Source organism: Chelonoidis abingdonii, chromosome 19 (assembly GCF_003597395.2).
Source record: "Chelonoidis abingdonii isolate Lonesome George chromosome 19, CheloAbing_2.0, whole genome shotgun sequence".
Classification (NCBI taxonomy): domain Eukaryota; kingdom Metazoa; phylum Chordata; order Testudines; family Testudinidae; genus Chelonoidis; species Chelonoidis abingdonii.
In genome coordinates, this window is record NC_133787.1 from 15,871,500 (window position 1) to 15,898,611 (window position 27,112).

Here is a 27,112-nt window from a genome sequence, read left to right on the forward strand (position 1 = left end):
GTATAGATATATTAGAAGAGCTGTATAGTCACGCCTGTCGTCCCAAAATGGAGACACAGAACTCTTACTTCAATAGCTTAAACCAGTTCCCCACTCAGAATAAGCTATATGAGCAAAATAACTTCTTTATAACTGCATTTACACTAGGGCTTTTGCCAGCATAGCACAGCTATGTTTGGTAGGGATGGTGGTGGGTTTCCCCCCCATGTTCCTAACCAACACAACTATGCCAGTAAAACTTTCTAGTGTAGACCTGCTCTTGGCTAGTTGCTAACACTACATAATGATAAGTAAAATAGCACTCTTAACATTGACTATTATTTTAAAGAAACACCTTGACATAAAATTTAACTGGCCATAGGCGTTACCTTGTTATAGCTGATAACTTTTTGTGGCTACTAGAATTGCAGCCATCTGTAAATAGCGATATCATTTAAGTACACATTTCCTCTTGACCCCTTTCTCCATGTTTTTCATTATATGGATCCCACGTAAATTAGTGAAAATGTAATATTTCTCTACTGAATGCTATACTGGAATTGAGTCTCACTCCATTATTTTGAGTATCATGCTTCAGTACTGTTGCTCGATCACCTTTTAAATACAGTGTCCATATTAATCTATTAACCATCTAATGACCCAAGTTGGCTTCTCTAGTTGATAGTGTTGAAAGAAAAGCATTTAACTGAAATCTTTGTGAACAAGTTATGAAAGAATTAAGTGTAGATGTGAAATGAAAATATCCCTTGTATATTTTTAGGAGAGAATACAGAGCCTAAAACAGAGTATCGATTTCATGGCAGACCTGCAGCAGAGCAGAAAGCAAAAAGATAAGATGGAATTACAAGCAAATGGTGAGGATGACAATCTTCTTGGGAAAGACAAAGAAGACTCTATGGAAGCTGACATCAAAGCATTCAAAACCCCCAACAAGGAGCATAAAAAGTAAAGTATTGTTTAAGTAATGATTTAAAGTTACCCACTCTAATTCTATTGAAAGAAACTGTTCTTAGACAGCAGTGGACATGGCCTGTTGCATTTCTGGCACGGTTTATGGATGAAGAAACTGTGATTCTTAGACTCCTAGAAATTACTTGTGTTTTTTCCTCCATTCCTTTTTTTTTCTAGCCCTTTCCTTTGGCCAAAATAATAATGAATGTATTTTTTTCATTTTGTAAAAGGTCTTCATTTTGCATTATCAGGGTAATTCTGCACGAAGACTAACTCATTTCAAGAGTTTTTGCAGGGTTTTTTGTGTGTCTGTGTAATTGTTCTCACTCTCAAGTAATGCCAGTTTGGTGCAAGCTGGCAAATATGACTTTTCAACGTTTTGAAGCACTTTACAAAATGTAGTCTCTTGAGAATTTCAGCTGGCAACTACTAGCTATTTTTGCTGTCAGATATGTCTTAAACGCTGCATAGGATGCGTGTAACAGCAACAGTTCTGCCATACTGAAATATCCTCAAATACTTAAATATTTGCCAAGCTGTGGCTTCGTTCTTCTGAATGTTGGTACTCAAGATATGACAATATAGCTCCAGCAAATCAGAGTTTAAACTGTTTTAATAAATGTACCAAAACTATTCTTTTTCGTTTATGGGAATGCAACTGTAAAACATGGCAGTGCCCCCAACTGACAAATCTCTAACTGGAGAAACCCATGCGTGAAGACAGCTGTAGAGAGACCAGCACACGGAGAACCAAATTATTTGCATAAGTCCATTCTCTGGCTTTTAGATAGAGCTGGGCGGGAAAAAGTATTCCCATCCAGCAAGAATTTGAGATTTCGAAAATTTTCCATCCTGAATCATGACAGAATCAATCTCAACATTTTTTACAATCCAACAACCTGAAAAAAATTCCATTTTGGATCAATCAAAACATTTTGTTTTAATTCTGACTTTTCTTAACTTTAATATAAATTCAATTTCAAAACAAAGTAATTCAATCCAAACCAAACTAACATTTCTCATTTTGAAAATGTCAAAATGGGCCACTTGACAATTTTTGAAACTTACCATTTTTTTCAAAATGGAAAATGTGTCAAAACGGACTCTTTCCTGCAAACCGTTTCAGTTTTGATGTACTGGCATTTTTGAGTGAAAAAAACATTTTGGCGAAAAATTACCAACCATCTTTACTTATAGACACAGCTTCCTAATGCACATTTTCTCCTGTTTAAACCTGCTCAGACTGGATTCCTTTTGTACATACCAGGTGCTCGACATTCTAAACCGATGGTGTAATGGTCTGACACATGAGACTGTTTCTCCATTGAACCTTTGCCAATATTTATGATTCAGTGACTTTGCTAGTTTAAGTCAGATAATGTGAGAAACTGTATTTATTTGCAGGAAAGACAAAGATCTACTTGAAGAAAAATTAAGGAATAACAACTTAGAAAGGGAACAGGAGCAGATTGATCGTATCATTAGAGAATCTGGAGGAAAGTTAACAAGAAGACTTGTGAACAGTCAGGTGAATAGTTGGGTAGATTTGGAAACCAATTTGTTTACTTTTTGGGAAATGTCCATTTAACGTTGTGTAGCATTTGAAATTTTGGGTGTAACAGTGTTATAATTTGCATGGAGTTTTACTCGTGTTTAATCTTGATTCGAATCTAACATTTTAAACACAGGAAGCTGAAAAAAGTACTTTTTAGCTGAATATTTACTGAACTTGATGAACTAAACAAGATCTCTACTGTTGGCCTTTACGCTTCTTAACTTCAGTTGAAATAAAATTTTGAATGAATTTTAGAGCTCAGTCATGCAATACTGGTAGAAATAGTTTTAATCAAAGATTACATTTTGAGTCACTTGAAGTTTATAGTAAATTGTACAGTGCAGAACGTCAAAACATTTTAATCATAGCATGCAGAAAACATTGTTTCAGAACAGTCCATTCTAAGCAAAGACTACTAACTGTATCCAGTGATACAGGGATCTTGTGCTGCAGACACATGTTAAAGACACTAGACTAACACAAACAGGCCCATTTCATTTGAGACCAAATATTTGAATGCAGCCTCCGAGATATATTATTCCCTTGTACCTTGTTGATGAAGGAGAAAAACTTTTGAGCTATACAGAGCTCTTTTTCATTCAGTCATATCTAACACAATAAATCTGTTCAATCTTTCACAACAATAATTTCTATTTGCCCTGTTAATAATGAAATTAGAAATTTTCACAAATTGGTAACTGGGGCAGTTACAAATTGTAGACTTTTTTTTTAAAGCCTGATGAATTTTGACATTTACCATTTAAATGATTGGGTTTAGGCCAGCTGTGAAGGTATCAACTGAAGAATAAGCGTAAGAGTAACAAAGCTACTGTAACATTTACGTTTGTGGGTCAGATCTAATCTCTTAATACTCCTCCCTTCATCACTGAAATTTTTCCCTATAATACCGTATAAAACTCTTAAAAACTAAGTTCCTATCAGTTCAGATATTATGAATCCAAAGTTGTTTGTAAAATCAAATGTTTATAATAATTTAATTTGATTTCAGTGTGAGTTTGAAAGAAGAAAACCAGACGGTACAACAACACTGGGACTTCTTAATCCATTTGACCCTAATGCAGGAGGTATGTTTGGCTCTTGAGCATGTTAATTATCAATTGCTAGACCCACTCTTGGTGTGTGCTTCAGCTGCCATCAATTATATACGTCTCCATTGGTGTAGAGGAACTGCAAACCTGCTGGCACAAGCCATTAGGGAATCCTTGGATAACTTAGGCTATGTCTACACTACCACAGTAAGTCTACTTATGCTACGCAACTCTAGCTACATGAATAAAGTAGCTTGAGTTGATGTATCTTAGGTCAAGTTACCGCAGGGGGTCAACAGGAGAAAATCTCCCGTTGACTTACCTTACTCTTCTCATCGGGGGTAGAGTACAGGGACCACCTGGAGAGTGATCTGCAGTCAATTTGGCGAGTGGATCGATCTCAGATCATTGATCCTCGCTATAGTGTAGACCCTGCACTTAGTTGTGCAGTGCCATTCCCCTCCCTGCCATGTGGTTTAGGGAGCATTTCCAGCTGAAAGGGGTCATGGATAGAGTTTTTAGCTATTTCCACCTTGTGCCAGTGCTCCACTAGTCCCTGGCTAGCCACAGAATGGGAGGAAGTATAAAGATGACAAAGCTGTCCCTTCCTCTCCCCTGGTTTCTGCATCAAGCAGAACTTGTCAAGAGTGAAGAATTCGGGTCCAAGTTCTGTTATATTCCATGTGAATTCTTCTTCTATGTTATGTCAGCTAGTGTAGCTTGGGGAGGAGGAAAAGAACTTTTTTATTAGCAATGAATTTTCCACGGAAGGTGGTATTAGTTTACTCAGTAACTCTTTCTGGTATTACTGGTAAATATATTCATGTTTGTTTAAACATATTTAACATTAAATACATAATCAGAGACTGGTCTTATTTGGGTTGGTCTGTCTTAAATTTTTGCAGTGGTGTAGCTGTCCATAATGGCCTCACTGAAACAGGGAGCTAATGCAATTTTGAGAACACCTGATTTATTTTTTTGGTATCTATATAGTTTGAACTTAAATCTTTGGAAATTGCAGACTGACAGAATTTGTGCACTGAACTCCCATGTTAAGTTGAACATTTTGCATCTGTTTAATGTTGTTAACTATTCCTTGGTGACTTCTGTGTTGTGATGTGCTGTATTGTAGAACCAGGTTACAGCCCAGTGAAGTTAGGTATGACAGCTGGAAGACTACAGTCAGGAGTTAATACATTACAGGGGTTCAAAGAAGACAAAAGGAACAAAGTTACTCCAGGTGAATGCTACATATTTTCTTTAAACCTTTATTTTCTTAAAAACAGCAGTCGCTCCTCTAAGCTAGGTATTTAAACCTCACGACAGCCAACCAAATAGCTTTTGCAGGGTTTTATGCAGCTGTTAGAGCTAAATCATAGTATTCTCATTTGTTCTTTGAAGCAGAATATTACATATCTTCTCCATATATTATCTATCAAATAACTACTTAAGGAGATCTAAAATATTTTCTAAACTGCACATGCAAAAATGTACATACTTACATGCACAGATGCAAATGGTCAGGTCAGCACAGTGGTTCCTTTTCACGTGTACTGGGTGTATTGGTTGATCACGGGACTATGAGCAGCCAATGTGATGTGGCTGTGAAAAAGGCTAATGCAGTCCTAGCATGCATCAGGCAAGGTATTTCCATTAGAGATAGGAAAGTGTTAGTACCATTATACAAGGCACCGGTGAGACCTCGTATGGAATACTGTGTGCAGTTCTGGTCTCCCATTTTTAAGAGATGTGAATTTAAACTGGAACAGGTGCAGAGAAGGACTACTGGAATGATCCAAGGAATGGAAAACCTACCTTATGAGGCGACTCAAAGAGCTTGGCTTGTTTAGCTTGACCAAATAGAGGCTGAAGTGAGATATTTTTTAGAGAGAACAATCATATCAGACAGATAAATGCCAGAGAGGGAGAGAAGTTATTTAAGTTAAGCACCAGCGTGAACAAATGGATATAAACTGGCCATCAACATGTTTAGACTTGAAATTAGCCGAAGGTTTCTAACTATCAGAGGAGTGAAGTTCTGGAACGGCCTTCCACGGGGAGCAATGGGGCAAAAACCTAACTTGTTTCAAGACTGAGCTTGATAAGTTTATGGAGGGAATGGTATGATGAGACTGCCTACTGTGGCATATAGCTGATCTGCAACTAATAGCAGCAAATATCTCGGTCAGTAATCGGACACTAGATGGGGAGGGCTCTGAGTTACTACAACAAATTCTTTCCCAGGTGTCTGGCTGGCTGGTTTTGCCCACATGCTCAGAGTCTAACTGATCACCATATTTGAGGTAGGGAAGGAATTTTCCTCTGGGGCAGATTGGCAGAGGCCCTGGAGGTTTTTCGCCTTCCTCTGCAGCATGGGGGCTGGGTCTCTTGCAAGTGTAAACGGTGGATTCTCTCCTACTTTTTAAACCATGATGTGAGGACTTCAGTAACTCAGCCAGAAGTTACGAGTCTATTACAGGAGTGGATGGGTGAGGTTCTGTGGCCTCCAGGGTATACAAGGTCAAACTAGATGATCATAATGGTCCCTTCTGGCCTTAAAGTCTACATGGAAATACAGATTTGTGCACAGTCAGTGATAACATGAATATTTACATTATGCTTTTTAGAAAATCATGACCTTAATGTTTGGTGAAATCAGCTTTATGTAGGGACTATATCACATAGAAACCAAATAACTTCTACAAAGGGAAGAAATGGGATGGAAAATCCATTTTAAGTCATCTAGTCTGTATCCCTGCCAGTGCAGGACTGTACTTCTATATATTTTCTAGTGCTTTAACCAGATATAGTTGATAGAATGTTTGTATGTAAGAAACTCTTGGAATTAAATTGATACAACAAATTAGTAAAAACTTGTAAGAAACGCATTGCTTAAAGGTTCCCTGTTTGGGACAACTTTACAACGCTGAATGTTACTCTTAATGTTAGAATCTGATATTGTGCATATGTAAGATAAGACTAATTAGTGATATTGTATTATTCAACAGTGGTATACTTGAATTATGGGCCCTACAGTTCCTATGCTCCAACCTATGACTCCACATTTGCAAACATCAGCAAGGATGATTCTGACTTAATCTATTCAACGTACGGGGAAGATTCTAATCCAGAGTGTTTCAGGTAAGTAACAGAGCTGTATTCCAGTTTGACAGTTACTGAAGTTATCTTGAGAGTAAGAAGAGTTTGTATAGACTTTCTTAAAGATTGTTTATCATAACCTATGCATATCTAGGAAAAAATAAATATACCTGTTTCCAGGGGCAAAAGTAATAATAAGTTCTTACCAATTCTGGGGGCCAGGCCTCAGGGGCGAGGCTGTGGGGGTCAGCCTCCCCCAGCCAGCCCATCCGCACTGCTACCTTGCCCCCGGCAGTGATTTAAAAAGGGCACTGACAGAGGAGGCTTTAATGCGGGCTGCATACGGGCCGGTACCGGCTTCTTACTGCTACGTCGTACCGGCTCAGTTTCACCCCTGCCTGTTTCCCTACCAGTAGCAGTTGCAGCATCTAATTCCCCATTTGTCTTGTACTCATTAGATAATCAGTTTTTCCTCATGCAAAGCAGAATTTTCCTTTGCGATGAAGAGATCCCATCTCATCTAGTATGCTTCCCTTTAGAAATAAGGCAGAATTATCTTAAGTTAAAGTTTCTGAAGTAGTTTGAATAAAACAGCTGTGGTAGCCAAATATTTATGGTTAAGGCTGTGTCTTGCATATTGAATGCAAGCAAACAAGATTCTGGTACTTCCTCATAGTCCACCCACGCTACCTTTCAAAATGGGTGCTATTTTAAGACATAGCTCCTTTAATAACAATGCGTCTGTGCCATTAGCAAGGGAAGAACAATCTTAAGGCGTTTGATACTCTTGATCCATAAAGTGCGTGAAATCAAAAATTCCATTGCAAAGGTATCACTGACTGATGCCGGAAGGCTGTATTTTTCAGGCTCTTCAGACTGCCGTAAATTATGATAGTTTTTCTCTTGTTTTAACCAGTTTGATTGCTCTGTGCAAATAATTAAATCATCTTTATACTGACGTGCTTAGTTGCCATTGCCATAATCCAACAATGTGTAATTCCTTAACTACTTTAAAATAAGACACAACCTTTTCTAACAGCTGCTCTTTAAAGCTGTCTATCCAAAGTATATAAATATGCAGAAGGTCTGAGGGACATCTGCATGTTTAATTTTAAAATACTACTGAATTCTTTCCCCCCATCTCCCACTGTATAAATAAAATAGTTAATGAGTGACTTAAAAAATAATCACTTTTTCATACCTACCCTAATATCATCAGAACTTAATAGCTCTCTTTCAGTTAACTATATTTCTGTATGCTTATATTGTTAAATACTTACTAAAGGTATTTTTGCACTTGGATGCAATGGTGATATGCTTGGTAGAAGCCCCTAGGTAGTTGCTTAGTGTACAAAGATGTTCATAAAAAAATGAAAATCCACTCACCTGCAGTGATTTCACTGGTGAAACCATCGTGTTTTTGAAATCTTAGAAAATGTGCCATGCTGCTTTAATACCGTTCAGAAACTGAAGAATAGTGTTGATGGCTACAGGTGTTTAGACAGAATACTTTTTATTACAGTACTTCTAAGGAATCTGATTTTATCGTGTTAGACATGAGGCACCTTTACTACTGGTGTCAAATGTCAGTTCATGAACCATGGTGGTAACTGTGGGACATCTCAGTGCTACACAAACTGCAGTTTCAAATATAATGTATATAGTGCTTGAAATGATAATGATCAGATTTATTATACTGAGCAAAATGGCTGTAACTGTCTCGCATCTTTTATAACCACCCTTGATTATAATGCCTCAAATAAAGCTCATGGAGTAGTGATACAGTTATGAATACACCTTTGTCTTGATGTGCTTTAGAAGCATTTCCTGAAAGAAATTTAGAAAACGTCCTAGTCTTGTTAATACTCCATGATATAGCTCACTTCAAACACCTGAATTGTTTAAAGAAGTGCAATAGCAATAATGACTATCAAACATGCAAAGCTGATTGCCGTTTGAGATCTTGCTCCTTAAAGCACTATTCAGTTGCATTTTAGGCTAGTTGTGAATCTAAGTTAGTCCACAGGCTGCAAAAGTCTTGGCTAATTAAACAAAAAGTAAACCTGTTAGACTGAATCCCTTGCCAGTCTTCTAGTATCAGCATTTTCAAAGTTCAGTATGGTGGTTTGACATACTAACCATTTACAGGTTTTTTTTCTGTCATCTATGCTTGATGTGAAATTGATTTCTTTGTAATTACCTTTCAGTATTCATGATTTTTTGGCAAAGTCTCAAGACTACCCATGTGTAATGGCTGATGGTTTGCTGGATGTTTTAACTAAAGGAGGACATTCTAGATCTCTGAGAGAACTAGAAACGGTAAGAATTGTGATTTGGGAACTTTCTGATGCTTGTTTTATCTCTAGAAGAGAACGAAAATCAAAAGTTCTGAAGCCAGTTGGGCTGATTTGGTTTAGAAACTGGCATTTCTCACTCTTAGCTAATGTTTTTGAACATGACCCATTTTTCTAGTCTAGACATGTCCTATCCCATTTTAATTAACATGCATCCACCCTCAAGTCGATGATTGACAAATTAATGGGTTTTGAAATATGTTAAACCCTGTGTATCCTAATTGTTGAATCATTTCATATATACTAGGGGGGAAAACAGTCAACGTGTAATAGTTGGAGGTATTGTCCAGCAAAGTAACTTAAGTAGGTTGAAGCAGGAAATTGACTGTGCAGTTAGATTCATGTTCTGAAGGAAATCTCATCATAACAGTTTGACAACTGGTATGGTTTTCCAGAAGATCGTTGCAGCAAAAAAAGCTGGAAAGAGAGTTAGTAGCAAACACTGACTTCTTTCCAAAGGCAAAAATGCAGTTATGCCATCTTGATTTGCAAAAATTGATTCAGCTTTATGTATTGTTGTACATAGTAACTTTTATAACCTTATAGCACATAACCGTTACCCAACTTTATAAAAAATCACAGGATGGGCAGAGTGTGTATTCATAAAACATGGCTTCATAGTATAAATTGGCACAGACTTGTCAATTACTTTTTTTAACAAATAATTCCACAGTGCACAGTTGAAACTCTGCAGGTGAACATTTTCAAACTTAATTTTTATAAGTAGTAGTAACTTACCATAAGCAGAATAGTTCCTGAGTTCAGAAGATGGACAGCAAACACAAGTATAGTCTGTTCTGTATGCATAACAACTTTTGAAGAGCTGAGCGTGCTAGCTGATGATTAAGTATAGAAGATGGTTCTTGTCTCATCCCATGATGTTTAGAACTTTAAAATTTGATCATTATGACATATAGAAAAGGCATTAGTTCTAGATGCTTTCACAACTTACTGGTTCTAGTTTTACTTGTCCCTCTGTCTGTGTGGTTTGATTCATGATACTACGGTGAACCTTGCTTTACAGAGAGGAAGTACAAAAAGCCAATGAGAAACTAAAATTGCTCTTCTGTGAACTGTAGCACTAACAAAACACACTGTGTATTTTGCCACTTGTATGCAGTCATTCCAAACACAGTTTTTGTACTACAACATCTAATGCAGCATTAAATCAGACAGTTACAATAAAAGCCAGAAAAGGCAGAAGTGAAGACTCCTGTAATAATGTTAACTTACTACAGATGTGCAACTGTTGCTTTGCAAATGGGCAGTTGAATGTATTTAATGTATGTCATAAAACATGCAGGAAGTGCATTCTCCTGTAACATTGAGCCCTAATGTTACATTGCTGTAATATTAATTAATTAAAGTTCTACCTTTCCAAAGAAAAAAGATTGTCCTTTCGTTATAACTTTTAAATAATCACAGTAAAGCACAAGTCTCTAAGATGAATGGGAGGGGAGGATTCTTGCCTCTGCTGTTGGTGAATGGCTGGAAACAGTTTTCTGTAGGGTTTAACCAGCCATCATCAAAGCTTTATATTATGATGACTGAGTCTTTGCAATTGGAAAATATAGGACTAGGTCACTGTCACTTCCATTTCCATAAGCAGGATAATGGATCGGATTGTGGTGCATCCCCAGATCTAATGAAGCTCTTTGGGGAGTATTCAGCTCTGCAGCCAGGAAAGACTCAGACTGTTGTTCATTCTGGCATTGTGCCCTAGAATCAATGGTATTAGCAGAGTCAGGAGTTGACCCCAGTGATGGGTTTACCTTCTCTTGATAAAAGGTTGAGGTGGAAATTGAGTGGCATGTCTTTTGTCCCTTATGCTTTTTTTTTTTTTTTCTTTCTTTCCAGCGTAGGAGACAATTTGGCCCTGAAGTTTTGTAACAAAGTGAAAACTTCAAAATGAACCAAGTCCTTCCCCCTCCCTATTGTAATGGTCTTTGTAGAGTCTGCCCACAATCTTCTTTTGTCTTTTACTGGTAAGGGAGTATAGTATAGATCATTTGTTTTGCATTTTTGGGAGCAGGAGGTTTTTGCTGTCTCCATTAAACGTTTAGTGTACCCTTAGCAGCAGCCCATCTGCTAGCCTAGGAGAATGAGTCATTCTCCTACCTGAATAAAGGGGAAGGGCATTATTATTCTGCTAATTAAATACTTAGTTATTTAGTACATGATAAACATTAACCATCTCATCGTCCTTGACCCTGTGACGTTTTAGCAAGTGCCCATGCTGAATGTTGTCACCAAGCAGAAGGGCTGATTTGGCAGGAAGGAAGTGTGAAAACACAATGCTCCCCACAGTCCCAGAGTTAGCTGAAAACCTTTTAAAAAAAAAAAAAAAAATCGGTGTTAACTATATTCCCCTTTAAGTATTATTTTAGAGTTTCATACCATTGAAAGGAATAGGGAGTTCATAGCTCTGAGATATTAACAAATTATATGATTAACATTTGAAAAATTGTTGGCTTCCTTTATGACTGAAGATAATTTTTGGCTGCAAATGAGTCAGTTTCATACCCATGGACACTGGACAGTGAACCTCTGTCCAGAAATATTATTGATTTAGTTTTAATTTTTTCTTTAAGCCCAGAGACGTTATCTCAGGACCACTTATAGGATTCAGTCACTTTTGCTTTAGACTAAAGAAAAATATGATTATAATTTTTGGAATAGAACATGTGTTTGTTTCTAACTTAGAAAGGAATTTTCCTCAAATTTTCCACAACACCCCCCCCCCCCCCCCCGAAACAAAAAACATTTGGTCTGAGATCATGCATGGAAAGTTTTGGTCCAAAAAGGAATTTGTACAGTGGATAATGGAAGACATTTTGCAATATTTACTGAAGTGGTTGTCATTGTAGTAATTACACTAGCCTGTTCCAAGCAGCTTTATAGAAGGAAAACCCCTTACTGCTATTTTCTTGTACAAGACAAATATAAGGAATGCTTTCTCTGAAAAGACTACTATGTAGTTTTTGTTACCAATGAAAACCCATAACACTGTTTTGTCTCCCTCCATTTATGAACATCCCATTATAAGGTTCTGGTTTTGCTTTGTACTTTAAAATAGGAACTCATTTTAAATGTCATACTAAATACTCTTTTTCCCAATTTCAGCCAATGGTGGATGCAGAAGGTCAGCATGGGAGAAGTGATACAATAAAAGATGTGGAGGTGATATTTTCTATCTTTTTCCAAGCAGCTACTCCAAAAGGCATTTTTAACCCCTAACTGCAAAATAGCTTAAAGCTGGAGAAATGTGTGCAGCTATATAAACAGATGTTGTGTAGCACCATACAAAACTGCATGCTTTTTATTGTAACTGTTTTGTATTCCAAGTTGTGAGGATAAAATCCAAAAAGTGTAAATCACATCAGACTGTAGGTCTGATTGGTTTTGATATCCATCTGCGTGACAGAAAAACCTGAAGCATTTATTCTTCAGTAAAATCTTCCACGTTTACAATGCATAGAATGAGACATGTACAAGTTTGATATTTGTTATTGTGTGTCATTTAGAACTTTGATTACAGGAGTCAATATTTTCCTGGAACATACTACAGTAATTCGTACAACTTGTGCCATTTAAGATGCGGATTTTAAGCCTCCAGTGCCCCAAATTGCTTAGGGCCTGGTTACCTCAAACTGCCTGTCTCCTTGCGTTACTGAACCAATTAGAATCAGCTGAGGAACTTAACTCAACAGGGGTTGTTCAGTTGGGAGGAGGCAGGAGCCAGTATTTTCAGCGAATGGACCGTACTTTGGAATTTCATCATCTTTTGGTGCTCCAGAGCCCAAATTATTTGATCTTCAGCTTATTATGCTAAATGGCTTGGGGCGGGGGGGCAGTGAGGGGGGAAGACTGTGGGTTGTGGGAGAGTCCAGGAGGAGTTTATATTTGAAGGCTGGTCATAATTTGTATGTTTTGTTACATTACTTTTATATGTGTGCCCAGCGCTCTGGATACTTGCAACTCATAAATGGGATAGAATAGTTATATTGAACAGTAAAAGATTGTGGTTGCTTTGAAGTGAAGAACAAATGGGGTAAATCTGAATTAGTCAGTTCCCCCCGATCTGTGACAGTTTTCTAATTCACACTGCAAAAGCGGCATGCATCAGCATTTGCATCGCACTCCCTGTCAGTTCCCAGCCCAAGCCAGGGAAGCTACTGATGCAGACCAAATTTGGTGACAAATCCTGGTCACGTGCCAACTGAGGCACGTTGCGCATACACTAAGAAGACTGCAAAAGCATTCTGGATGGATTGTTTAAAAACTTATTTGCTGCTTTTTTGCAGATTATAGAAACAGATGCGGCCAACAAGTTGGACTCTAATAACGATAGGCTTATAGCACTGAAAGCAGTAACAAATTTTGGAATTCATGTAGAGGAATTTGACTCTGAAGGTAAGTAATCTGCTGCAATTAGGAATGCAAGTGCTATTTTTGTGAAAGGCATTTATCACAATTTCAGTTCCATGGCATATTCAGGCATATTTTGTATTATCCTGTAATTGGCTTGTAAATGAGTGTGTGTGTCCTCCTCCTTTCACTGACACAGGCTTTTCTATCAATCAGAGGCTGAAATCTTCCAGAAGAAACTTGATGAAACCACAAAGTTACTCAGAGAGCTCCAAGATGCTCAAAATGAACGACTGAGTACAAAACCACCTACCAATATGATTTGTCTTTTGGGTCCATCTTACAAAGAAATGCATCTGGGTGAGTATAACTTTTTATTGATGATTAGAAAACAATTAGGTCAGTTGGAATTTGTATAAAATTACTACAGGTAAAGAACTTCCTAGTAAATTTGTACATGGGATGAAGGTCCTTAAGAGTGACTTTTTGGGTACACCTGTAATGTGTGTGTGAAACTGGAGGTGAATTTGTTGAAATAGGACAGTCAGAACAACTAGGGGCCCCACTTGTCAATTCTGGCTAAGGAGCACATTAATCAGGTGGCTCCTGTTTGATTTTCCTTCTGAATAATATGGTCTCAGATAGTGGCATTCCAGCTCCTTCAGTTGAGATTGCAATTGATATGCAGTGCACCGCCTTGGACTGTTAGATGTTAACAAGTTATGATTGAACTCTAACATTTAGTTGCTTATGCTATTAAAAACCTTATACAAGTGAGGATTGCATTATTTTAGTGTTAAATTCTCAGAAGTGTGGGATAAGCACAAAATAGAGGGCCTGGGTACTAATCCAAACTCCGATATTGCCTTGAAGCAAGTCTCCTCTCTGCTTTATTTCCCTATTTATAAATTACTAATCTGTAAAACTATCTGCCTTTTTGGGTTATTGTGTGCAATGCATCTAAACACTTATACACTTGTGTTCTGTTTGTTAGCTAAGGTCAAGTAAATATAGGAGAATTATAGCTTAATTCTAAAATGTCATGTCAGTTTGAGAGGCTTTTAGCTCTTGTGCTTGTGCATTCTTGTAGTGCATTTCTTCTTCCATTAGCCACATATATCTTACCAATTCCATGCAAGTCTAAAGTAGACCAAATCCTCCCGTTCTTGAGGGGAAAAAATAGCTGCTGTGAAGTACTCTACATCTGTGGGATCTGAGAACTACCGCATTTAAAGTGGAAAAGGGGCAGTAGCCATGGCCTCTAGTTCACATGGAGGATTGAGAGCCCCTGCAATACTGGAGGAGCAAAGAGCCACTAGATTTAACTGTCTTGATTGACATTAAGATTGTTCTGCATATGTGCTATCATAGGAGTTGATTTAGTTTTTATATAAATACAAATTCACCAAAGCTAAATACTATTTACAGCTGTGCAGTTGTAGCTGAAAGGCAGATTTCAATTCTTCTGGGCAATTTGTAAAAACACAAAATGGATTTACATTATTGTCACTTTCTAGCGGAGAGAGTGACCAATAATTTAAAAGAACTCGCGCAACAAGTGACTCCAGGGGACATTGTAAGCACGTATGGAATCCGAAAAGCAATGGGAATTTCAGTTCCTGTACCAGACACTGAAGCCAGCTCTGTGGACTTAACAGATGGTGAGTATAGAGTGTATTTAGACGTGTTGCAGTAGAGCAAAACTACATCTGCAGGTCATTGTAGTATTGTTGGTAGCAACTGCAGAAGTTAAGGTGGAGTCCCAGCTTCTGGTCTCTCTCCTTTAAAATAATTTTTAGGTGGAAATTTGCCATGGTTGTACTCAGCCCAAAGGTAACTTTTTTTTGTTAGAGAAAAGTGTGTAGAATTGGTGCAACCACTTAGTTTTCCTGTTCGTGCATGTTGCGATTTTTGCATTTGCACAGCTGACTGGAGATGAAAACAGCACATGCAGAAAAGCATTTTTAATATTAATTTGGCATATATGCATTAGAATTGTTCCTTTTTTTAAGCTTTCCATTTAAGGGCGCTCAGTTATGAAGCTGCCACATGCTGAAAATAGTGAAAAGAACAGGAATTAAAGATTTAAGCCTCAGTAATGTCATGTTGTGGTTGGCAAGTCAGTCATGAAACCACTAAAGTTTTCTACTGCAACTTACTGCCATATTTGTATTTATACTATTTTGCATTTGTGTGCCTTAAATACATACTTCCCTATAGCCTAAGCTATACAATGTAACATGAATATTGACACTGCAACAGAAACTGACTTTTTTGAATGAGCAGATTTCTCAATCTGGACACCACATTAAACGCGATTTTTTCAATTTCATTTAGTATTTTTAGGTCAGTCTTGCTTAAAAAAACATTTACTACACAAATAGCAGGAAAAAACAATGAATAGCAATGCTGTAGATGCCATCCCTTGTTTGTAACAGGTGTTAGTTAAGCTATGCTACTGAGTGACAAAGTAAAACCATTTCTTGATGGTTTTTACTCTGAAGCAAACTTTTCTAGCAGTTTTGCATATTTCTTAAATGAAAAACGGACATCAATTACTCATACTTCTGAGATCAGTATATTTATGGTGATGTACACTGCAAGAGTAATACCCCACCTATTAACAGGAATAGAGCTAGAAATATGTCTTAATATTCTAGTATAATTATTAACTCCTTAATACTACTAGATTCACTGCATAAATTGATTCATGCTGACACAAGAAATTGACTTCAGGAGTAGTAAGGGAATTAAATTGTTTATATATACACTTCTTTAAGGGATGTTGAATGGGATAATTGACTGACCAATCTGTGTGGAATAATTTTTTTGTTTTTGTTTCTTTGTTTTTTCAGATTGTCAGGAATCTAAAAAAGCTGCCAGCTTCAGTGGAAATGAATCTGGTCCAATTGCAATTTGAAACGTTAGTTGTTTAAGTTATATATTTCTGTTTGGTCCTATTAAACTGCTAGATTTAAGTTTTGTTCAGGATGTATTCACTGAACATTTGTACATTGTGAGTTAGAGGAAATATTTTGTATATTAAATTTTGGAACTCATTAAACTAAGTCAAAAGTCATGATGGCTTCATGTTAGACGTCAGTTACTTCTAATACATACACATCTGATCTTGAATTTGGATGGACTATACCACTACTTGTCTAGCAGTATTCTAAAGCCATTTACAAACTTTCAGAGCTGGCCAACTTGAAAACTTCAGTACTTGAATGCATGCAAACTTTCTTTTGAATAAGTAGATAGTCTTTATGGGTGCAAAGGAAAAACAGCTTTCTAAATAGAAGCTGATATAATTTGATGATAATTAGTGGAAGATGCTATATTGAGGCTGTATAAATGTAGCCGAGGCTTCTTTCATAACCTTGCTCTGTTTATAAAAACTCTAGCTGGTTAAAAGTGATTATGTTTCTGCTACTTATTGCAGCTATCAGGATTATAGGTTAAGAATGCCTAGCCAAGATGCCATTTATAGGGCAAGTGTCAAACAGGCAAAATGGATTACTCTTCTGAGTAAGGTAATTAAACAGTGACATTAACAAATCTCTTGCCAAAAGGTTCCAGAAACCTTTAAGAGCGCTTGACCATTTTAAGTTTCAAACTCCCAAACTGTGGACTCCACTAAAACAGTCACCTAGGAAGTACCTGCTAATTAAGCTGGACAGCCTTAAATCAGTTAGAATAGCTGAGTTGGTATTGGAGAGAGACAGGAAAAGTACATACTGTACCAGTTCCATTTTAATGGCTGCCATTCTCCACTGATCCTTAGTCTACTTTGCTTCCATCTTTGGTGACTAAGTTGAGGATGAGTGAGACCTGCCAGCCCCCAGCATCACTCTGATTAAGTATGTCCCACTTCTTTTCCCAAGGTAGGTTTGCACTGTCATTGCATATCATGGGCCCACTCCTCCTCACAGCCACCAGATTTTCCCAAGCCCCTTTCTTCCACAACTTCTCTTGAATGTAACCAGGCTCCTTTCTCTCATTTCCACTATCCATAATCCTGCAATAATACATTGTTTACTCCTTTTTACTTTGGGAATACAATTTGCCCTCTCACCTTTTGTCTTATACATACCTGTCTCGGGTTCCCAGCAGTCCCAACCATCTTGACAAGAAAATGCTTGAATTGCACCTAATCAGCAATTACACAGTTAGTGGAGATGGGCTGCACATGATCTAAGTGAATTGGGGATGGCTGAATTTACTTTGGAGTGTTCAAGTGCTCTACTCTGACAGCTCTACCAGAAATGCTGCAAAGTACTGTATGTCTAGACATGCAGTTACTCCATACTCTAAATTAGAGTATTCGCTTAGTGCGGTAGGAGATGATAGAGGCCTCAGCCCACTTTGGATAAATTAGAGAAACTACTCCCCAGTTCTCAAAAGAGCAACCATCAGTTCATGACTACATATTTTAAAGTGAAGATTTCTATCTTGAGTAACTCAGAGCATGTGAGAGACGAGTCTAGTTGTAATTAAGTTGCATTACAGGCTAATGAAATATGAAGACTCATGTAGGAATCTGCTTTAGATGTTATGTTGCAACAAATAATTACAAAGCAAGCAAGTTTCAGAAAGGTCTTTATTTTAAAGTAAAAAAAAAGTTGGTCTTTCTGTGCAGTAGCTTACTCCATCATTAAAAGTTACAGTATACAATCAGCTTTAAACACAAAATGCCATTATCTAATTTAAAGACTTCAGTTTTTAAAAACAATTCTTTAATTTTCTATACTTTTTTTTTTTTTAAGTCCTAATAGTTAAGTTTCACAGTTCTGGTAAAAGCATTCTGTATTGTTAAGACTGCATTTAAAACTTTAGCCAAAGAAATGACCCTTCACACACACAATCTAATCATTTAAAAAAAAATTAAGTCACTCCAGGTGTTGCCTCCCCCGGCCATATTCATGGCTTTACACTCACTTTCCAATGTTTCTGTGGGTGAGTCTTTCATATAACAAGGTGAATTGAGGATACAAAGTGCTGTTAAATACTGTACAAAATTTCAAAGAGCAGTATGACTTAAGTTGATGTCCCTTTTAAAATAATATAGCAATACAACCGGCAACAGAAGGACTAGATGAAGTAGGATTGTCTAAGAGCTACAAGCTACTGAAAAATACTTTACACCACTTCTGTAATTGAGACCCAGCTACACCCAACCAGCATGTTATTAGCTTGAATGGCAATACAAAGCAGTTCAGAATGTTGTTAGATATGGTTTAGTTCCACAATCCTAATTACATCTAAATCTCTAGCACTATTGTGGACAATGCCATCATTTCAGAACCGGCTCTGTCCATAAGCAAACTTCATGATTCAAAATATTGAGGCAGTATGGTCTGTCAAACTGAAGTACTGTATCAAAGGCCGCTGAATGAAGCCTTCTATTCAGAAGCATTCAAGCATCTTATAAAAACAAAATAAATTAACATCTCAAAACACATGCTTGTTAAATGTCTGCCATCATACATACACAGTATAAAAGCAATAGGGAACTGAAAGCTATTTGACGAAATATACAAAAGGATACTAAGTTACACTGACCTTTTTTATTAGCACAAAGTTTAAATATTAATATATTTATGAATCTGCTGACAGAAAGGAAACAGCCTACCTCAAACTACAGGTGTCTAATATACCACTTTCTGTGGGAGACTGCAGCAAAAGTATTTTTGATCCACAACCCTCACTAAGACTTTAAAAACTAAGTTTTTAATCCACAGTAGGATGTAACTCAGATGTGTTCCTGTCATGAAACATAGGCACTTCCCAAGAAATTACACAGTAATTAGAAAACAGCAGTGGTGGAGGCAACAACCATTGTTAGCGAGACAATCTGGAGTCATATGCCCTCATACTAAAATTAAAATATTAGCAAATGCTGCTTTGGCTGGTGTAATAAATTATTATCTAAACATAGCACTTTCTACTGAACAGAACAACGCTTGAATTTATTTTAACCACTTTACTTTCTAGTCACAATATATACAGGGAATGGAGGGAAAAAATCCTTTCCTGATAAATGTTTATAATTGAACACTGGGTGTTAGTGTCTCAAAAAGAAAGGTATCTTCCTCACAATCAAAATTTTGTAGTAGTATATCTTGACATGATTATAGCAGAAAGTTGTTTGTTGAAAATTTAAAGCCATAGCTAAAGCTAATTACATTCACCTGAATAAACTTTAAAGGAAAAATTTGAACATTAAACGAATAGAATTTGGACTGACTATAAATAACGAAGTGGAGTAGCTCTCAGGAGTATGGTTCTATTATAAAGGCTCTGATGAAATATTTCCACTATAAAAGTGATTTTTTTTCACACATCCTTCTGTAATATTAAATAATAGAATCCTTTAGTTTTATAACCTGTGCTGTCTTTGAAAAGGAGCAAGGCTTTAAACAAACCCAGCCAGCAACATGTGAATCACATAGAAAAATCAGACAAAATTCAGGGTTGTGCTATGTTATAAAACAGTTACCTAAATTGAGCATACAAAACGTAGACACAAAATACAAATTGAGTGATCATCATATTGGCTATCTTGTTTTGAAAGTTGTCCCTTGGCTCATTGCACTAACTCGGATTAAAGAAAAAACACTTTTTTTTTATTTGACCTATTGTAAAATAGCTGTAATAAAGTACATCAGATTCTACCTAGTTCAAAAAAAATTTTTGCCAAGAATTTCAATAAAGATGTACCCCTTCTTCATGTCAGTCCTACTACTAAAATGTTTTGTGCTCTGGTTCTGAAGAGCTAATTAGAGAGGGGTGCCATTTCTGGCAAATAGCTAGTTAGCCTAAAGTTAAAAACTTGTATATTTCTTAAAAATTAATGTACATTTATATACATCTATATCTGTACTTTCCTTGTGAGATACACACCTCACGAGTGGTAAAATGCTGAAGATCAGCTGTATCCTTACTCTATAGAGAACTAGTGGCCCCAAGTCACATTTGCCTCAGGTTTGTTGGGAACCTATGCAATATGGAGCTCAGTTTGAGTAGCTATTATTTCCAGAGCTGTCCCAAGCCTTTAATGAATGCTAGTGCAAAATGGTCAAAAGAAGAAGACGTTGAGGGCATTTATTCCACAGGGAACATAAGAAAAAAATTCGTATTGAGAACATTGACAAACTTCTGAAGATATCAGACATGGCAAATGTTTAGAAACATGCACAGCTCTGAGAACAGAGGCATAGGTGATTAGTTTGAAAGGGTTGTCAGGGTTGCCACCTACATTCAAGTTTGCCTCAGGTCACAAATTGGAAAAATAAATTTGATCTTGTATTTGCCTTTATTACAAAAAACACTACACATTTGGGGCATCCTGATAATCATTTCAGAAGTTTTTTTTCTCCTACTGCTAACAGCCCACCTTAATTGATCAGTCTCATTAGAGTTTGTATGACAACATCCATTTTTTCATGTTCTCTGTGTATCTATATCTTCCTACTATATTTTCCACTACATGCATCCAATGAAGGTGCCACTCGTTCTTTTTGCTGATACAGATTAACACAACTACCACTCTGAAACCTACACAATTTGAGTGGCTGTTTCTTGTCAACAGAAAGTCCGAGCAGGAGAATAGCTGGCAAGTCAGAATTAAGGTGCACTGAAAGCTCTGTTAAGGGAAGTTTTCACATCAGCTGCTGGTATCCTGCCTGACTGGCCAATGCAGTTTATACTTCATCTTCGTAAGCACCAATCCTGACTAACATGTTAAATGCAAATTTTGTTAATGACAAGAAAAAGTTGGGATAGCAATTCTGTATACCTCAGAAACAAGTCAGCAGTTTGAGGGACTGGCCTCATACAGGCAATGAAAACCAAATGAGAACCTCACAAAACACAGTATAGATACACACAGTCAAAGGGCATGATTGCAGCAAATGCAATACTCACATTTCTGTGCTGCTAACATTTACTGTCTCACTGCAACATGCACATCCCTAAATGGGCTTTCACTCTCTGGAAAGAGTCTGGATTTCTTCAAAGTCAAAAGACTAATTCTGAAGGTCAAAGTGGCTTACTTCCAATACGTACTAAAACAGTTTTCATCTCATCAAAGAAATGAAATGTGGTTTGTTCCTTGGTATAGTGAAAAGCAGGGTAAAGAGAGCAACATGGGTTGTATCCATAATAGAGGTATTTTGAACCAATTTCAGACAAAAATCATTTCCTGTACAACTGCTGATCAAGAAAAGCTTTACATAATGTAAGCTATAGGTATGGGGGAGGCATGAGTTTGTGGAAAAGGGACAGGGCAACATGAATTATTGCGCAATTACTCTTTCCAAAAGGAGCTAGAGTATAATCACCATATAATAAACTGTAGTTCGCTTATGTCTCTTCTCCATTTGTCCTGAAAACAGCTTTGCACTAAAGCCCATGCATATATGCAGGGTCCAAATATACTGTCACTTTTTCTTAAGGTCTCTGAAGTGCCACACTGCTAGCAGATCTGACAAAGAATGAGGCAGTAGAATAGTAAGTATAGGATTGGAAGGGACCTCAAGAGGTCATCAGGTCTAATCCCCTGCACTCAAGGTAGGACTACCGAATAACTAGACCATTCCTGACAGGTGTTTATCTAACCTGTTCTTAAAAACCTCCAATGACAGAGATTCCACAACCTCCCTAGGCAATTTATTCCAGTGCTTAGCCACCCGACAGTCAGGAAGTTTTTCCTAATGTCTGTTTTAACTGGGAAATTTGTTCAATAGTGCATCTGCATGTGCTATTAAGGCCTTTAGTCTCCCAGATTGGATGTAGGAAAGGAAATATTAGGAAATGCTGCAAGACAATTCCAGAAAAACCGTCAAATTATCCCAGAAACAGGCAGTCCAACAATTGCTTCTAGACACTTTAAGACTTCATTTAAAGTCACTCTCCTACCTTGAGATGCAGAGGAACCATTAGGACACATACATTTGGAATAATCTCCTTCACATAAGGAGGGAAATGCTAAGATTTCACAGAAGGGAAGTGGTGGCTCAAAATACATTTTGACAAACTTCGTTACAGACTCAATTCAGTCCAATACTTTGGGATTTGGCTGTATCTGTGCACACAAAATAAGTCCTTAGTTCTCCCTTTCCTTTGACATTAATGAGTCCCCTACATTCACATGAATATCCCAGTTCCTGTAATATTTTGCTTGTCTCTTCTGTAACCTGAGTGAAACAGAAATAGTGAAATTCTTGTAAAACACCATGGAAATTAACTCTGAGCATTAAGCAATAAAAATGCTAAAAGCAGTTTTCTAGAAATATCTGAATGTCCAACTTTGTACCTGGATTTTTCCAAGTTCACCAGTACTCTCCATCCTGCTAGCGACATTGACTGTGTTGCCCCAGATATCATACTGGGGTTTACGAGCACCAATCACACCTGCTATTACAGGCCCATGGTTTATCCCTACAGAAATAAAAGGATGTGCCATTAAAGTTAATATAATTTTGCACTTCAGTAACTCCTTCCAGCAGAGGATCACTTTAGTGATGTATAACCAGCAACGAATAAAGCCTCACTCCACCCTTTGGGGATAAGGAAGCACAGAGGAAGGGACTTGCCCAGGATAACAGGGGAAGTTTGTGGCAGAGCTGAGCGTGTCATCCAGATCTCCTATCTCACCGACCCGTGCTTTAAGCAGAAGTCCACCCTTCCTTCATGTAGAATGTTAACAGTCTAACAACAATCCTAGAATTGCCATGTAACGAGCCAACAGCAGCACACTACCCAGCACTCTCATCACCCCCATATCCAACCAGCAAACACACCATGCTCTCCCTCTCTGCCCCATTTGCAGCTGCAGCATTATTTACCCTTTTCCCACACCCAGCACCAGAAACATCCCTGAATACTGCAGGAATATCAGGATGATGAGACCACAGCCACACTCCAAGGTTAGAGGCGGAACCTCACAGCTTGGCGCATTTAAAAGCTAGACTAGACAATGTTCTTTCTCGGTATTTATATTATGCTTATTACCATAATATCAGTGTTCAGTGTCAAGAATAATTCAGCACTGACCAGTGGCTTGACCATCTAATAATCCTTTTCCAGCTCTAGTTTTTGCAAAGCGTGTAGCATTCGCATCCTGTATGAAACTGAACTTACCAACACGTAGGCGGAAATTGTTAAAGGAATGTCTGTTGATGCCATCCAGTTTACTCATCAAGGCAATTCCATACTCCACCATGATCCCAATTTGAGCATGCTGTCTCTCCTGGTCCTAGGTAATTTATACTGGATATTAATACCTTAGTATGCAAGATCATGTCAAGCTCTCAGTATAATGAATGGCAACTGTCCATCTCAAAGAACAATGATGTAAGCACCAAAGCAGTTCAGTTATTGTGTGTCATGCTGCTGCATTGCCAGTGGTCACTGTAATGCTGGTTTCTGATGAAGTCCAGTACTATCAATTAATTAATTACATATCAAATTATAAAGACTGGAGTCCAAATCTATGTCAAGTCCCAGGTGAAATAAGATACCATTACACAATCAGCTCAGTTCACATGAACATGCACAATAATTAAAATGAATATTGAAGTAAATTGAGTCTGGCTGGCAAACAGAGAGCCTGCTCTGCTTAGTATTACCAACCTGGCTCTACATCTCTCTTCATACTTTAGTGCAGATTTAAAATTAAGTGTCCTGTATGTACAGCACATGTATTCTCACTCCTCACACCAAAACCTCCTCCTTATGATGGGCCTGAATCAAAAGCCTGGTTTTAAACACCTCTTAGCTACAGGGTGTTTGAAATTTAAATCTGATTTTTGCTACCTGAGTTTATTGTTATACCATGTTATCTGTATAGATAACAATTATATTAATCAATTTGCCATCAAATCCTGAATCCAAATCAGACATGTTCATTCTTTGGTATCAACAGCCGCTTGGTTTTCCAACCATACAAGCTATTCTGTTACGTATCCAGGAACGTTCAAGCTTCTGGAGCCAAAGATTCTTGAGAATTTAAAGAAAAACAACGTTGGTTTTGGATTTAGAATCATAGAATATCAGGGTTGGAAGGGACCTCAGGAGGTCATCTAGTCCAACCCCTTGTTCAAAGCAGGACCAATCCCCAACTAAACAGAATCAGAGAATATCTGAATTTAATATCTGCTCTTGAGGAACAGAACTACAGAAAATGAAAGTTAGTCAAAATCACAGTGCTTTGACTCGCAGAATAATGTAGGAACAGCTGTAAACAAGAAAACAGCAAACTGATCTTAAAGGAAATAAGCTGACACCAGCTTCACTGATCTGGTATTAAGGAGTGATGAATTCTCTTCTGTATGTAGGGCTGTAATTCCATTACATATGTCATCTTGGTGACATTTTAAACCACAGTATTTGTTCTTGACGCCAGAACCCAAATATTGGAATTATAGCCTTAATTTTGGAACATTTCAGAAATATATTATAAATAATGTGAAAATACAAAATACAGCCTCAGAATATATTTCCTATCCTCTTCTTCCATACCTGAGACTATGACTGCTGATAACTTTCATCTTCCTTCCCATCTCTCTACACTCTGTCACCTACACCAATATGGACAAGTAGAATTCTAAATGTGTTTATACTTCCAAAGGGTATCATACCTGGTTGTTCTCTTGTCCTGGTGCGACACTAAGGCCTGCTGCTGCCATGTAAGTGCTTCCAATGGTTTTGATTTTTTCAACACCACTAAATTTAGGTTTTAACAACAGCTGATTGGAAGAAAGAAACAATTATAATTTGAGACCTTAATGCCTTATATCCCTATGTGTTCTCACCAATGTTCTTGTATTCCCTACCATATACATAAGATTTATATCTTGATACACTATGTCACTTCGTCGCAGAAAACATACATTTTAAATAACAAAGTATGGAAGATTTCTTTTTGCTGCTGTTTCCCTCCACGCACCCCCTTTTTTGGACACACATTATAGAAATGTAGTAAATCCTGCAACCCAGTAATAAAATCTGAGACAGATCAGTATTTGCATCATGAGGAAAAACACTAGGCCTTGTTTATACCATACTATTAAAGGGTGAGATGGTCTAACCGCAGGAGTACATCAGATGGAAATGATTAGAATTTCACTTTCCAAGGCTGAACTAAGAATCCTGGTTCATCTTACTAATTTTTTTTCACTTTTCATAGTTCCTACATTGAAACACCGCTCTAGAGAGACATTTTATATTGTTATCATGTAAATCCAAGCTAGGTTTGCCTGAAACTTGAAATACCTCATCAAAATCAGCAATGATTTCATTCAGCAGCCGCAAGCATTCCAGTCCTTCTTTATTGACATCACATTCGGTATAAAACACCTTAAAATCAGGTACTGATGCAAACATGACACAGACACAGTCATAAGACTGATGGTACCAATCCTGTTGGAAAGCAATAGTAATTTCACAGTTACCCTGTAACTCCACAATGTGTAACCAAAATTGCATTCAGCTTTTAATACCTTTAAAAAATAACTATGACTAGAAATGAACCAAGCTAAGCTACTGGAATTCAGCAAAATTAACAGGACCACCACATTTTCCTATTTGTATTGAATCAGAATTCTAAAGTGCTGAGAATGAAATCCAACCAGATACCTCCACCTGCATTCTGCACAGTGACTGCTCGCTCTGCTCCAATAGCCCCCATCCTCCCAGCTCAGTCAATCCAGTGACTCACTATGGAGATGTTGGCAGAGTGAGGTGCAGGGTCTAAGAAGCGCCGCTATCAGTGCCCTTTTCTCATCTGCCATCAGGGTGCTGTCAAGTGGATGCTATGTGCCCCTCAGCTAGCTCCTTATAGGAATTAAATGAATCAGCTATGTCAAAAGGTGGAGAGGTGAATCCTAACGTCACTTCTAAACCAATTATCAGTGCCAAAGCCAATGATCATCTTTGATGTGGATTTCCATGCCCCACTCCTGCCAGTGCTAAAAACAAGATTCATTTAAACTGAAGTCCTCTTAATGCCATAGGGGTAGCAGCTCCTTGGGCTTGGGAAGGCCATGGGATTCTCATATCATGGACCAAGAAGAGGGACGAACAAAGGAAGCAACAGTAGCTTGTAACCTATTCATGGGCGGTGAGGTGGCATTCTCACAGGAGTCTGATACCATTCTTCCTACCAGTAGAGTAGATTAAATATACCTCATTTAATTTGTCACCAATGAAATGAGCAGCAACATGTGCCGGAAGGACATTTTCCAGCAAGAGCCTGTTTACGTTCTCCATGGTTTCAAATTGTTCATGTTCTTTTTTAAATTTATTCTTCCACAAGCAATCTAGTCGACAGTAATACTCAATCTGAAAACAAGAATTCATACAGTAAAATATCCGCCCACTGCTCTGAGATAAGAGTTTACAGGTTTCAAACCAAGTGAAAAGGGGGGCAGTGACAGCCAAGTTTTGTCAGGATACTTCGGACCCAATGGCCACTGAAATTGTGACTGAAAACCTGCACAAAACAGAAGTCACATCTATACAAGCCAACAGCCATTTGTGCATGCAAGTCAACTGGCATTAGATGTACTCTAGTTCAATTTGCACATAGAATCATAAGACTGGAAGGGACCTTTAGAGGTCATCCAGTCCAGTCCCCTGCACTCATGGCAGCACTAAATATTATCTAGACCAGTGGTTCTCAAACTTAGGCCGCCGCTTGTTCAGGGAAAGCCCTTGGCAGGGCAGTCCAGTTT

At 37.7% G+C, this 27,112-nt stretch overlaps 2 protein-coding genes across 5 annotated transcripts in view; one reads left to right on the forward strand and one right to left on the reverse strand.

The window, feature by feature from the left end:
* BRD7 (bromodomain containing 7) overlaps window positions 1-16,455 on the forward strand; it is a 32,762-nt gene extending 16,307 nt beyond the window's left edge. Inside the window, exons 7-17 of one of the 2 annotated variants that reach the window (XM_032784070.2) lie at window positions 761-945; window positions 2,356-2,479; window positions 3,516-3,591; window positions 4,688-4,795; window positions 6,564-6,696; window positions 8,862-8,973; window positions 12,132-12,188; window positions 13,313-13,421; window positions 13,593-13,736; window positions 14,894-15,037; window positions 16,232-16,455. In XM_032784070.2, the coding sequence (XP_032639961.1) occupies window positions 761-945; window positions 2,356-2,479; window positions 3,516-3,591; window positions 4,688-4,795; window positions 6,564-6,696; window positions 8,862-8,973; window positions 12,132-12,188; window positions 13,313-13,421; window positions 13,593-13,736; window positions 14,894-15,037; window positions 16,232-16,296 (1,257 nt within the window). In that variant the 3' untranslated portion in view covers window positions 16,297-16,455. The remainder of the gene's footprint in view (window positions 1-760; window positions 946-2,355; window positions 2,480-3,515; window positions 3,592-4,687; window positions 4,796-6,563; window positions 6,697-8,861; window positions 8,974-12,131; window positions 12,189-13,312; window positions 13,422-13,592; window positions 13,737-14,893; window positions 15,038-16,231) is intronic. The other variant, XM_032784071.2, reaches the window with a different exon arrangement.
* A 1,503-nt stretch (window positions 16,456-17,958) lies between these two features.
* ADCY7 (adenylate cyclase 7) overlaps window positions 17,959-27,112 on the reverse strand; it is a 132,771-nt gene continuing 123,617 nt past the window's right edge. For all 3 annotated transcript variants that reach the window (XM_032784069.2, XM_032784068.2, XM_032784067.2), the window contains 6 exons: window positions 26,565-26,720; window positions 25,653-25,799; window positions 25,019-25,126; window positions 23,520-23,634; window positions 22,693-22,817; window positions 17,959-22,573 (listed from right to left, as the gene is read on the reverse strand). In XM_032784069.2, coding sequence (XP_032639960.1) covers window positions 22,427-22,573; window positions 22,693-22,817; window positions 23,520-23,634; window positions 25,019-25,126; window positions 25,653-25,799; window positions 26,565-26,720 — 798 coding nt within the window. In that variant the 3' untranslated portion in view covers window positions 17,959-22,426. The remainder of the gene's footprint in view (window positions 22,574-22,692; window positions 22,818-23,519; window positions 23,635-25,018; window positions 25,127-25,652; window positions 25,800-26,564; window positions 26,721-27,112) is intronic.